The 13,303-nt window shown below is 35.3% G+C and overlaps 1 protein-coding gene across 5 annotated transcripts in view; it reads left to right on the top strand.

Moving 5' to 3' along the window:
• Positions 1 to 13,303, top strand: part of Zranb3 (zinc finger RANBP2-type containing 3) — a 284,160-nt gene that overhangs the window by 170,653 nt on the left and 100,204 nt on the right. For 4 of the 5 annotated variants that reach the window (XM_013076896.3, XM_021236942.2, XM_021236962.2 and 1 more), the window contains exons 9-12: positions 1,316 to 1,435; positions 3,933 to 4,052; positions 7,074 to 7,253; positions 8,901 to 9,053. In XM_013076896.3, coding sequence (XP_012932350.2) covers positions 1,316 to 1,435; positions 3,933 to 4,052; positions 7,074 to 7,253; positions 8,901 to 9,053 — 573 coding nt within the window. The remainder of the gene's footprint in view (positions 1 to 1,315; positions 1,436 to 3,932; positions 4,053 to 7,073; positions 7,254 to 8,900; positions 9,054 to 13,303) is intronic. The other variant, XM_087195686.1, reaches the window with a different exon arrangement.

Here is a 13,303-nt window from a genome sequence, read left to right on the forward strand (position 1 = left end):
GTTCCAGAGGTGTCATTTGCTGTGGCTTTTAATTGGCTGGAATATAAACTAGATGCTTCTCTATTTGCCATATTGCCCATCTTAGGTTCTGTTAAATTGGTTAATTGGTTACTAGACAGCATCTACTTCTTAGCTTCCAAAGTCTTGTTGCTATTGACCTCCAATATTTTGTCTTTATCCAGTTTGCTATTATTTAAATATAGAATTGAGAGGGAATGGAGATTAAATGTAGTCAACTTGCCATCTTTACCCAAAATTTTTCAGTTTTTACAGTTAAGCAATACTATATTCATGTTTTAAGTTTAATTCATGCTATCCACTTTAAATTTAATCCCTATTAATAGATAACTTGGCCTCAAGTTGACTAGGAAAAGCCTATTCATTCTGAACTTTCTTGATTGTGTTTGCTACATACCTCACATTTTCTCCATTTCTCACCATTTTCTCAGACTTCCCTCCTGTAGTCTTGATTCTATCATCCCAGGCTCTCCTATAACTTTCTTTATCCCAGAGACAAACTAATTTTCTGTTTCTCCTAGCCTATCTACTTTTAAACATGTGCATTTAATTTATTACACTTAACATTATGGTCTCAGGGTACATCCATTTTCCTACAAATGACTGAAGTTTATCCTTCTTTATGGCAGAGTAGTACTTCATTGTGTATGAATACCACATTTTTAATCCTGCCTACCTTTGTAAGCCTAGTTATGTTAAAAAATGAACTAATGAACTTTCCTTGAACCTTAAGCTTCAATCATAGACTTACTATTTTGCACTCTTAGAAAGTAAAAGATGCTATTCATCTGATTTTTTTTCATTTTCTCAAGTCTAGTCTGCCTGGTCTTCTATATAACATATTAAAACATCATCTAAACAAAACTAGTAACCCATCTTGATCATACCCTGCTTGAATCTTCCTTTCTTATTTTTTCTTCTAATTCTTGTTTTTGTTTTACCTGTCATTTCCCATTCTCCTTATCCCTCTTTTTCTTTTCTTTTTTTTGGTACCTGGGATCAAACTTGGCGGCAGAACCATTGAGCTAAATCATCGGCCCATCCCTCTTTTTCTACGTGTCCCTTAGATGTGGTTTCCTACTGATATTAAAGAGGCTGAACTAATTTTTTTTTTTTTTTTTGGTACCGGAGCTCGAACTCTGGACCTTGTGCTTGCGAGGCAGGCACCAGAACCACTGAGCTAAATCCCCGGCCCTGACTGAACTAATTTTTGAGCCATTTTCCTTGCTTTATTAAAAGACATGGTTTTTAATAAAAACTTTTATGACATTAATTAAGTTTAACTTTTAATATTTAGGCAGGTGCAGTAAAGAATTATATTAAGATGATGCTTCAGAATGATTCACTTAAATTTCTGGTTTTTGCTCACCATTTAAGCATGCTTCAAGCTTGCACAGAAGCAGTAATTGAAAACAAGGTATGTTGGCATTTTCCTATAAAATAATTTTTAGAATGCAGATTTTAACTATTCTAAACATTATTTATAACCTCATAATGTAGCTGCATTTTTGTCTTTAAATGATGTCTTATAAAATTTGTTATAACTTATTAAATATTTTTCATATAAATTATACTAATATACTATTATGATATGCTATTTCTTCTTTCATACCAATCTTAATATTTCCCTCTGATCAATTTATCTGAATTGATTAATGATATGCTGCTCTACTAGCTATCATGTGAATTCTGGTTTTCTTCCTGGATATACTGAGAATAATGTAGTCACAAATACAATTAAAAGTTAAATTTTTTATTTACCTTCATGGTGGCCTTTGAATGGTGTGATATAAGGGGAAGAATGAATCCAGCAAGTATTAGTGCCCAAGTACAGTCATACCTTTTAAACCTCCAGGCAGTATATTCTATAGAAAATGATAATTTAGCATAGATGAATTTGAAACATGTGGCCTATATAATTTATCAGATTAGCTCCACCAAATTAGCTGGCATTACTCCATTTTCTTAGGTCCACCTTGATTTCTAATAGTCCTGTTAGTGGCAGCATCTTCAATTTTTCCTAGGTATATATCTGTTTTCATTCTCTTTAAATACTGAGAGCTTCTAGGGATGTTCAGAAGCAACCAAGTTTTCTGACAAATAGATTGAGCTTAATATACATGTAACAACAAAACCTCTTGCCAGTTTAGGTAGATTTTGAAAAATTTGGTATACATTAAAAAAAATTTATATACTTTTTAATATAGTCATTAATATTTACCAAAGATGTAATGCTAGTGCTTCCTTTATAGAATTTATGATAACATACTTAAAAAAGTACTTTTATTACATTAAAAGGCCCTTTCTTATTGAGGAAGAGTTAATTAAACTTAGAAATAAATGTTAAATCATTGAGCAAATAATTATATTTATAATATTTTCTTATTCGGATTCTATTATGTCCTCAAACTATTAGAATCCATTTCAAGTGTAGCAAGCTATCTTTTTTTTCTCCACATCCATATAACTGATAACGTTAAATCTCATTTAACTTTGTTAAGAGTTAAAAATGTAGGTATTTAGGGAATAGGAGGTAAACTTTGTCAAATATCTCCTTCTCTGACTATATATTTTCTCTTTAAAAAATCTTTCCAAGATTTTATAATCTCCCTTAACAGATAGTAAGAGGATCACTGGTAAATTTATTTTGCTTTGTGACCACAGAAAGCTAATAAGATACATTCTGTTAAATGATTAATTTGGATATTCCACTTAAAAGTGAATATTAATGTGTCACAACTACCCAAGGCTCTGTTTTCATAGAACCACACATTTGAATGAGACTACTTGAAATTTAGGGCTTATATTTGTTTTTATGAAATTGAGTTATGAGTTCTTTTAAACTGTTTTAAAACACTCTAATTGTTCCCTTTTCACAACTTAAACTGTTCCTAAAAACAACAGTTTTCAGTTTAACAATGTTTCTCAACTTTTTAAAAATGTGTGTGGCCATCTCAATTCTCCACCTCAGTGGAAATGATCATACTACTTATTTCTTTTAAGTTAATAATGTGAAAAAAGAGAACCCAAATGGTAGATTAAGAATATAGATATATGGAGAGAGAGGAGGTGCAAAATGGAAGACAGATAAATAAGAAGTAGGGAGATATTTTTTAAAGGGATAGAGGAACAAGAGATGGAGGGAGGGGAGGGAAGGAAGGAATAAGGAGTGGGAAAAAAGAGGTGAGTAGGAAAATGATGAAAATAGAGCTATTGCAAATGAGAAGGGGGACCAAGAGTTGGAAGAAGCAGGGAGGGAGGGAAGGGTAGGAACTGGAAGAAAAAAAGAAAAGAATAGTTAAGATGTATTATGTACATGTACCAACTCCCTACAATAAGTGTAATCGTTATGTACTGCAAACATGTACTACACTAATAAAACATAATAAAGGAATGATACTTTCCTAGCTAATATTTGGGTTGTACTTCAGAAATAAATGCATTAAGCTTTATGAATCCTTACAACATTGGCAAAATCATCTTTCTTCTCTCTTAAATGTCTGGCTTTACTTGTGCTTTGGAATTAACTTTAAAATTAATGTGCTTAATCTTTGACATTTGTGTATCAATGTACAGACTTTTACTAAAGATAACATTTGCTTAAGTGTTAATTTAACTCTTCAAAAAAAGAGTTATAGAACCCCTGTTATAATTAGAGCATTGCCCTTGGCATTGATATTATAAAAATGAATTACACACAGACCTTCCTCCAGTACCTTTTTGATTAAAAACAAGAAATTGTTATAAGAAGCAATTAAAACACATGGTTAAGATTCTTATGTAACATTTGCCATCCTGTCATCTTACACAATTTCTTTTTTTATATCAACATAAAAATAAGCTGTAAAGTATATAAAACTAGAAGGGCACATAAAGACTTGTCCTAATTTTTCCATTTTTCTTGTTGATGCCAGGCACGTTATGTTAGGATAGATGGAAGTGTTCTGTCTTCAGAAAGGATACATCTGGTTAATCAGTTTCAAAAGAATCCTGATACTCGTGTGGCTATCCTAAGCATTCAGGCTGCTGGCCAGGTGAGAAATTTCAGGTCTAAATTTGATAAGAAAATGCCATTGATATAATAAAAAGGCCATTATCCCTAATTTTGTTTTGTAATTTTTGGTTTGTAACTCTTTTGGAAGTAACTTTCTATCTGGATATCTAGTGTAATAAATATTCTGCTTCAGAGTTCTAGAAAGTACGATAGAAGCCTCAGTGTCTTTGACTGCAGCTGGGCGTGGTGGTGCAGGCCTGTGATGCCAGCCCTTGGGAGGCTGAGGCAGGAGGATCACCAGGAGTTCAAGGCCAGCCTGGATTACATAGTGAGTTCAAGGCCAGCCTAAACTACATAGCAAGACCTTGTCTCAAAAAAAAAAAAAAAAAAAAATCCTTGACTCAAATCTTACTAAATTTTCAAGGAAAGAACTTCCAAGAAGAGTATAGTTAGTTTGATTGTAATACTTTTTCATGACCTTTTTTATTCCTTTGGATTTGCATTGAATTTTCTCATAATTTTATCTTACTTGGTTGCATTTCATTAGGGTCTGTGAGATAGCATGGGCTGGGATGGGGGTTCTTCTGTCTTAGAATTTGTTATAGAATGGCCCTGCTTTGTCCCTTAGGACTAGATTCGATTATAAGTAAATGAAAATTCAGATTAAGAGTGACTTGGGCCAGGGATTTAGCACAGTGCCACCATGCCTGCCTTGTAAATGCAAGGTCCTGAGTTCAATCCCCGGTACCAAAAAAAAAAAAAATAGTGACTTAAATACGGTTTTAGTCTCTTGAATAAACAGTTCAAACCAAGCATGGTATTTTCACAAAGTCCTTAGGACCCATCCCCTTCTAGCTTTCTGCTTACCACTTCAAGCAAGTATCTCTTACCTAAGAGGACTGGTAGAGCTCCATCATACCTGCAGTCCAGGTAGTTGACTGGAGGAAAGCACCTTACATCTCAGTTGCCTATAGTTTGTCTCACGGGCACACCTACTTACAAGGTAAGCTGGGAAGAGTAGCCTGGTGGCCCTGCTAAAAATCAGGTGTTATGAGACAAAGGAAAAGCGAAGAAAAAAATTTTATGAAAAGCAATGGCACACTATGTAAGAGGAGATCATTTTTCTGCTTCAGTCTAAAATGTTTTAATGTAAATGTCTAAGGCAGGACATTTAGGATAGGGAAAAATAATTGAGCATACTTCTGTGCCATCAACCTGGTATATGCCAAAAATCTGCCTTTACCTAGCTAATTGTAGTACATTGTATATATACAAAAACTGTGAGGGTGAAGAAGTTCTAGGACTTGGTAATTCTAACTAAAAGGAGGGTTGTCTCAACACTTCCTTTATGTTGAAGGATCTTAAATTTCCATTAAACTTCAAGTAGTCTGAGTTTTATACCAGTTATAGTATTCCATAGAGAATAATATCTTCTTGAAGAGCTTTAGCCAGGAGTGGAGGTGCAATCCCAGCACTATGGGAGAGTGAAGCAGGAGGATCACAAATTCAAGCCTACCTTAGGCAACTTAGTGAGATCTTGTCTCAAAATTTAAAAAATAAAAAAGGCCAGTGGTAGCTCAGCATGAAGGCCCTGAGTTCAATCCCCATTATTGCTGGGGTTAGGGGGCTCATAACATTAGAAATGGGAGACTCATAGCGGGGCGGGGGGTGATAAGTGGGAGAAATCCAGACAGGAGAGTTTAGGACTATTTAAAATTAAAAATAAATGACTTTTTGAAAGTAAAAATGTGCAGGGCATTCCCATTTTATTCAGGTCTGTATTCCTGAAGACCTTGGTGTAATTCAAGACTAGTATACTTGCAGACTAATATCTTCATAAGAATAAAGTAAAATAGGAAATACTTCATTCTTTTTTTTTTTGGTACCGGGGATCGAACTCAGGACCTTGTGCTTGTGAGATAGGCAGTGGGACCACTGAACTAAATCCCTGGCCCGGAAGTGCTTTATTCTTGATGCTGTGAATCTTACATCATATTTTAACAGCTTCTTAGGGTGATATTGATCTTGCCAGAATATTTTCCCTTTATTCTGATAGGGTTCATCTGATGCTTTTACAAGCTAAAAGGTGTCCCTGCTTATTTTTTCAATATTATCTCTAATATCTTATGGCATTTTTGATCCTAAGTATCCACAGTTTACCATCGTGTCTGTTTCACTGTACCCATATTTTATTAATTATAGCCTACTTTATAAAATGACCTGTTTTCAGTGGATTTTTCAGCTTGAGAACTGGCATCCCATTTAATGATGTGATTATGACTTTGTTATATGCTGTGAAAATATTTTAAGTTAAAATAACATCAAAGTAATAGCATAAGAGTCACAAAGTCACTCACAGAAGTTCCAGTTCATGTGAACAACAACATGATCTTTAAAGTCATGCATTTTTCGACATCTTCCATTTTGGAAGATTATTTCATATACTAATTTTAAAACAAGACCTAGTTGATATTTTTATGCCCTACTATTTCAAGTTCCTATAAAATGCAATTGCAAAAAAAATGTATCTACATTATATTTGAGATATAAAGCAGTAAACTTCAAGGTGTTCAGGATGTAACATGAGAAACTTACAGGAAGGAAATTGTGTGACTGGAAATCATGATTTTCTTCATCACATAGCAGTTTGAATTAAATGAAGAGGTTGTCAGTGCTCTCTGCCTAGTTGCTATGGATAACTATGTGTTAGAAATTATTTTCTCTTTTATAACGGGTTTTATTAGATTTTCCAATGATACAGTGAATCTAGTCTTCATCAAAGATTAAAGAGATTTTGTTTATATATATGTACATACCCAACAACCTAACTTATGAAATACTGAAATGCATTATTTACCTGGCTGTCTTGCTATAAGCAGTCTCCATTTGCCTTTCATGAAATAAATCTTAATTTGGTTTACAGTGAACAACTGGTTTGTTTTTGAGTCCTTCAGTATTCTCTTCTCCATTTAACATTTTTAGAAGGACTTTATTATATAGGACTCTTATGCTACATTGTCTATTTATTTGTGTCTCAATCTCTTTGCCTTATTTTGCTTAGGGTTTGACATTTACTGCTGCAAGTCATGTTGTATTTGCTGAGTTGTATTGGGACCCTGGACATATAAAACAAGCAGAAGATCGTGCTCACCGAATTGGACAGTGCTGTTCTGTGAATATTCACTACCTTATTGCAAATGGGACTTTAGACACCTTTATGTGGGGAATGTTAAATCGAAAGGTAAAAATTCAATTTTATCCAGGTTACTGACTTTCTTAGTATAATTAGTAGCCTGCATGAGTTAATAGGCTGAGTTTGGGGCCAGGAATTTAGCTCAGTGGTGCCGCCAACTGCCTTGCAAGCGCAAGGTCCAAAATTCAATCCCTGGTACCAAAAATAAATAAATAAATAAAAAGAGCCTGAGTTTTAATGTGTTCAGGCAAAGGATACTTAAAAATACCAAAATAATGTTGATAATAGAGACCAAGTTCAGAAAAGGCTTCCATTAGTAGTATCCTGCCTATTATTGCCTATAATGAGAAGCATGAATTGCTATATATTCCTATTATTTTCTAAACCTTTCTTTTTACTATAATTAATAATCCCTTTATTAATCTTATTTTTATCTTTGTGTGTGTGTGTGTGTGTGTGCGCGTTGCACTTGGCTTGAACCCAGGGCCTCACAAATGCTAGGTTAAATACTCTATCATTGCTTCTATTACTTGTTTTTATTTTTGTTTGCTTCTACTACTTTAATGTCTAGATGGATAGGATTAGCTAATATGGAACTATAGTGTTTGAAGCTCTAGGGAGACTTTTTTTTTTGGTACCAGGAATCAAACTCTGGACCTTGTGCTTGCGAGGCAGATGGCAGAACCACTGAGCTAAATCCCCGGCCCTTGAAGCTCTAAGTCTGTTTTGTGGCCTAACAATAAATCTTTTCCAGAAAAATTCTTGAATTCTCAACTAATACTAGACTCCAGCAAAAGTGATATTGTTGACTCTTCTCTCAGCTCTGTTATATTCTCTCAACTCTCTCTTCTCTCCAATCTTGAAGGATGTTTATGGAAAGCGTTTGACTAAGAATTAAAGGATTTCTTTCTTAGGGCTACTGTAATAAAGTAGCACACACAGGGATGGCATATAAACAATAGAAATTTACTTCTCATGATTCTCTCTGTGGGAAGTCCAAGATCAGGGTACCAGCATGGTCACATTCTAGTGAGGGTCCTCTTCAGAGTGAGACTGCTGACTTCTTGTATCTTCACGTGGTAGAAGGAGGACAGGAGAACTCTGTGGAGTCTGTTATATAAGCACATTAATCCCACTCATGAGGACTCCACCTTCAAGACATAATCACCTTCCAAAGGCTCTACCTCCTCATGCCAGCACATTGAGAATTAGGATTTCAATGTAATGAACTTGGGAAGGAGCACAAATATTCCTTCTGTTGCAGTGTTTTCTAAGCTGGGTAGTATAGATGTTTAAAATGGCCAATCATATTTGGCTAAATTTCAAAGTACATAATAAATATTAGAATAAAAGTTTTTATGAGAAAAGCAAATAATGTAATGTCTCTCCTTAGATCTTTTCCTCATTAAAGATAGAAATCATTGGGCCGGGCATTTAGCTCAGTGGTTCCGCTGCCTGCCCTGGAAGCGCAAGGACCCGAGTTTGATCCCCGGTACCAAAAAAAAAAGAAATCACTGATTTTGTACTTTGGTTGTAATTTTGAATAATTATATTACTAAAGCCCACGGTATGTTGGAAAAATAAGATTTTCCTAGTGGATAACTTGTGATTTAAATTCAAAATCCAGTTACTGCTTAGTGAATGTCAGCTGTGAAGTGAGCTGTTGTACAATTTATGTGCTTTTCCATCATACAGACTCAGGTCACAGGGAGCACACTGAATGGTAGGAAGGAACAACTTCAGGCTGAAGAAGGTGATAAGGAAAAATGGGATTTCCTGCAGTTTGCTGAAGCATGGACTCCAAGTGACAGTTCTGAAGCACTCAGGAAAGAAGTTTTGTTCACTCATGTAAGTTTATATGACTTAGTTTCTTGTACTTTTTTAACACCCTAAAATTATAACTGTAACATATATTGTTTTAAATAGCAGCTCAATTATTCATGTTTTTGAAAGGGGACTTCATTTAAAGCTGGAAAACCTCATAGAACCAAAAATTAAATTAACAGGAGGTTTCTATAGTGTCATGTATTTTCCACTAGTTTCATCACTCATTGTTCAGATCCTTAAATAAATGAGTTGTGGGCCGGGGATTTAGCTCATTGGTTCCGCCACCTGCCTTGCAAGTGCAAGGTCCTGAGTTCGATCCCCGGTACCAGAAAAATAAGTAAATAAATAAACAAGTTGAGTACAATCCAAACTCCAGAAGAAAATAGGGGAGGGAATCTTTATGACCCTGAAGGTAGGGAAGGATAGATGAAATTTGCCTCAAACGCAGAAGTTTTAAAGAAAAAGGATGAGATATTTGACTAATCAAAATTTAAAATTTTTGTTATACAAAATGTCCCATAAACAAGTCACAGACTCAGTAAAGATAGTTACAGCAAAATCCAAAGTATATAAAGAATGTATACATCTCAATTAATAAAACACAAGCAAGCCAACAGAAAAATAAGTAAAGAATGTATCAGAGGGTACCTCAGTAGCCAAAAACATAATAAGAAGTTCTGCCTTACTAAGACAAGGCAGATTATAAAAATAACTTTTGCATCTGGTAAATAGTCTATGGTATGATGCTTTCAGGTCATATTGTTCCAAAAAGTTTCATACAGTGGTTTTAGCATCATTGATGGTTTTTACTTGAATCAGTATTGAAATGGTGGTTTTTCTGTCATGGCTTCTATATTTACTGGCTGATATTTTCTGTAAAGAAGCTTGTTATTTCTCCCTTTAAAAAAAAACCATTAAAAAGTTGAGATTCTCCTATTTTTGTTATTAATGTTTAATGTATTATAATTCATTTATTTTTACTGTTTATGTTTAGATCTTGCTGGTAAAATCTCCTTTACACTGCCTCTTTTCTTTTTTTATTTTTATTTTTATTTTTTTGGTACCGGGAATCGAGCTTGGTTCTTGCGCTTGTGAAGCAGGCGCCCTAACCACTGAGCTAAATCCCCGGCACCTCTTTTCTTTTTTTAAAAACCACATCCTAATAATTCTCTGAGTACTTCTTTACTTTCTTTCTTTCGGTACTGGGGATCAAATTCGGGTCCTTGGTCTTGCAAGGCAGTCAGTGGAACCACTGAGCTAAATCCCCTGGCCCACTTCTTTACTTTCTGATAAACAAAATATTCCAGGTTCACTTTCAATTTTCTTTGCTTCTGGCTTGGAACTGGCTATTTCTTTAAGGAGTCCTGGTTCCTCATAAGGTGCTATTTACAAATTAACATGAATAAATCTATCTATCTGTATCTTTCAAAGTTTAGTGTTATTTTGCACAAATTTTTTAGTCTTTATATGGCTTTATATAAATTGGCATCTTATATTCTAGGAATGTTTTGTTTGTTTTGCTTTGTTTATACTTATGAAACATGATTTGACTTTATGTGGGCATGGCTTCTCACCACTGTCTTTATACCCTGGAGCCTCATGCATTTTAAGAAATGTTCAGTTTTTTAAAAGGTCTATGAAAATTTAATCTTTTTTTTTTTTTGGTACTGGGGATCGAACTCAGGTCCTTGCACTTGCGTAGCAGACGGCGAAACCACTGAGCTAAATCCCCAGCCCTGAAAATTTAATCTTAACATTAAACATATTTTTCTTTTGAACGTTACCAGAATTTCAGTATTTTCTCTGAGAATTTTTGTCCTAAATTTTTCTTCAGCATTTAGTATTTTTTAACTTTTCCAAATTAACCAAACTTGCCAATTGTCAACAAAAACTTGCTTAACTAGCCAGGCATGGTGGTGCACACCTGTAATACCAGCTCTTGGGAGGCTGAGGCAGGAGGATCACTGTGAGTTCTAGGCCAGCCTGAGCTACATAGTGAGTTCAAGGCCAGCCTGAGCTATATAGTGAGTTCAAGGCCAGCCTGAACTTCATAGCGAGACCCTGGCTCAAAAAAATAAAAACTGAAGACTCCAAAAATAACATCTACCCTTTGGGGGGGAAAACATGCTTAACTAAAAAGTTTGTAGCAGTTCTAATTGGCTAGTTTTTAGCAACTTATAGATAGTTCTGTGGTATCATTTTATCCTTATCCCAGCTTCCTGCTGCTGCAGTGGGAGGGAGCTGGAGCAAAAAAGAGGGACCTTCTGCTTGGTAGAATAGATTGTCTATATGTCAGCACAGTACTGAGATGCTCAAAGAGACCAAAAGCAGAAAGTAAACTGAAGGTGGGAAGAATCAGGAGCCTCAACCACCCTGCTTCCCTGGCTCCCAATATTCCCCTTACCCTCCAATTCGTCATATTCAAAATGCTGTGGATCTCATAGTGATTTTTAGAAAACATATGAATGTGGTAAATTTAGCAAATTGATCTTCAGTAAATTATATTTGAGGTGAATTGACTTACAGCATATTGCTTACTGGGCAAGTAAGTCACTTAGCATGTGGGCTTTTGGCTACTTTATTTTTTGTGAATTGATTTAGAGCCTAAAATGATGATGATCATGGGCCCTGGGGATAGGAAGACCTGTGGTTAGGAAGAGAAAGGGTAGAAGAATGTGAAAAATATTTTCCGAGATGTAGTTTTTATATTAGTTTTGGTATCTCCTGCCTTCTTTCTCTTCTGATGCACATTGCCCTTCAGAATTGTGTCTTTTTCTTTCTTTGCTCTTTTACTCAGAATCCTCTTTCTATCATATAATTTAATTCTATTGGAATTGAAGGAAAATTACATAGAATCAGGGCTGGAACTCCACTAGTGTATACACATGTAAGTGTACTGCTATAAGTTGTTAAAAATATTGAAACAGGGGCCGGGGATTTAGCTCAGTGGTTTTGTCTCTTGCTGAGCAAGTGCAAGGTCCCGAGTTTGATCCCCGGTACCAAAAAAAAAAAAAAAAAAAAAAAAAAATTGAAACATTAGGGGCAGGGGATGTAGCACAGTGGCGCTGCACCTGCCTGACAAGCACAAGGTCCTGAGTTCTATCCCTGGTACCAGAAAAAAAAAATTGAATCATTTTGGTAATGGTTGGTAAATTCCCATCATTATACTCCTTTACCCGACCATGAAGAACTTCTGGTTCTCCCCATGATCCAGCTCCAAGGTCGGCAGGTGCCCCTGCTATGCTTGTTAAGTTTTCGTATTTGAATAGTCCACACAAACATATGAGGTGCAGTTCTTTGCCCATCCTAGATATATTTGTATTTTTAAAATAAGATATTAAAGCAAATGAAGCTCAAGTTAAAGTCCAAATAAAATGAAAAGAAAAAAAAAATTGGGCCAGGGATTTAGCTCAGTGGTACCCCACCTTCCTGGCAAGCGCAAGGTCCTGAGTTCAATCTCCGGTTGGGGGTGAGGAGAAAAAGAAAAAGAGAGGCAGAAATTCTGCCATCATGAGGAAAGTTACTTTTATATAGCTTTTTCTTTCTTTTTTGTTTTTTGGGGTTTTTTTGGTACTAGGGATCAAACTCAGGACCTTGCGCTTGCGAGGCAGGCCCTTTTTAGCGTGTTTGCCTGTCCTATATGTAAGTGAGCAGGCCTGCCTGGGAGTCATTCACCAGTGTCCCTGCCTCAGATTCAGTCAGTTCATTTATCCCACTTCTTTCGTTTTCAAACTTCTGGATGTACATGCCATTTAAGTACTCATGATAGTTGGTCTGCTGTAAAAGAGTGGCATGTAGTTGGGAAGGAGATGTCATCATCATAACAACTGAAACTTTAAAATATGCTTTCAAAAATCGATAGTTTTTTTTGTTTTTTTTGGTACCAGGGATCGAACTCGGGTCCTTGCGCTTGCGCAGCAGGCAGCGAAACCACTGAGCCAAATCCCTGGCCCTGTATTTTTTAATTAAATGCCAATATTGTATGAAATATTTGCCTTGTGGGTTAAAAAGTCCAAATAAAAAATTGTTTCATACATATAAAAAATAATCTTTTTCTCCACCAGTGTAGTTGTCTAGTTGAATAAATGGTAACAGTGAAAAGAAATTGACCATGGGAGCTATGATATTCATGAAGTCTAAATCTTTCTTGTCCAAAGTCTCTTATTTCAGAATATGCTAAAGGACTGGAATCTTAGGGCCAATTCATCATAAATTAGAATATATTTATTCAGTACATATTTTAGAAAATCAAACTGCTCTATAAATATTAT

Source organism: Heterocephalus glaber, unplaced genomic scaffold (genome assembly GCF_053883595.1).
Source record: "Heterocephalus glaber isolate CG9 unplaced genomic scaffold, H.glaber_assembly_v1.0 deba00000347, whole genome shotgun sequence".
In the NCBI taxonomy this organism is placed as follows: domain Eukaryota; kingdom Metazoa; phylum Chordata; class Mammalia; order Rodentia; family Bathyergidae; genus Heterocephalus; species Heterocephalus glaber.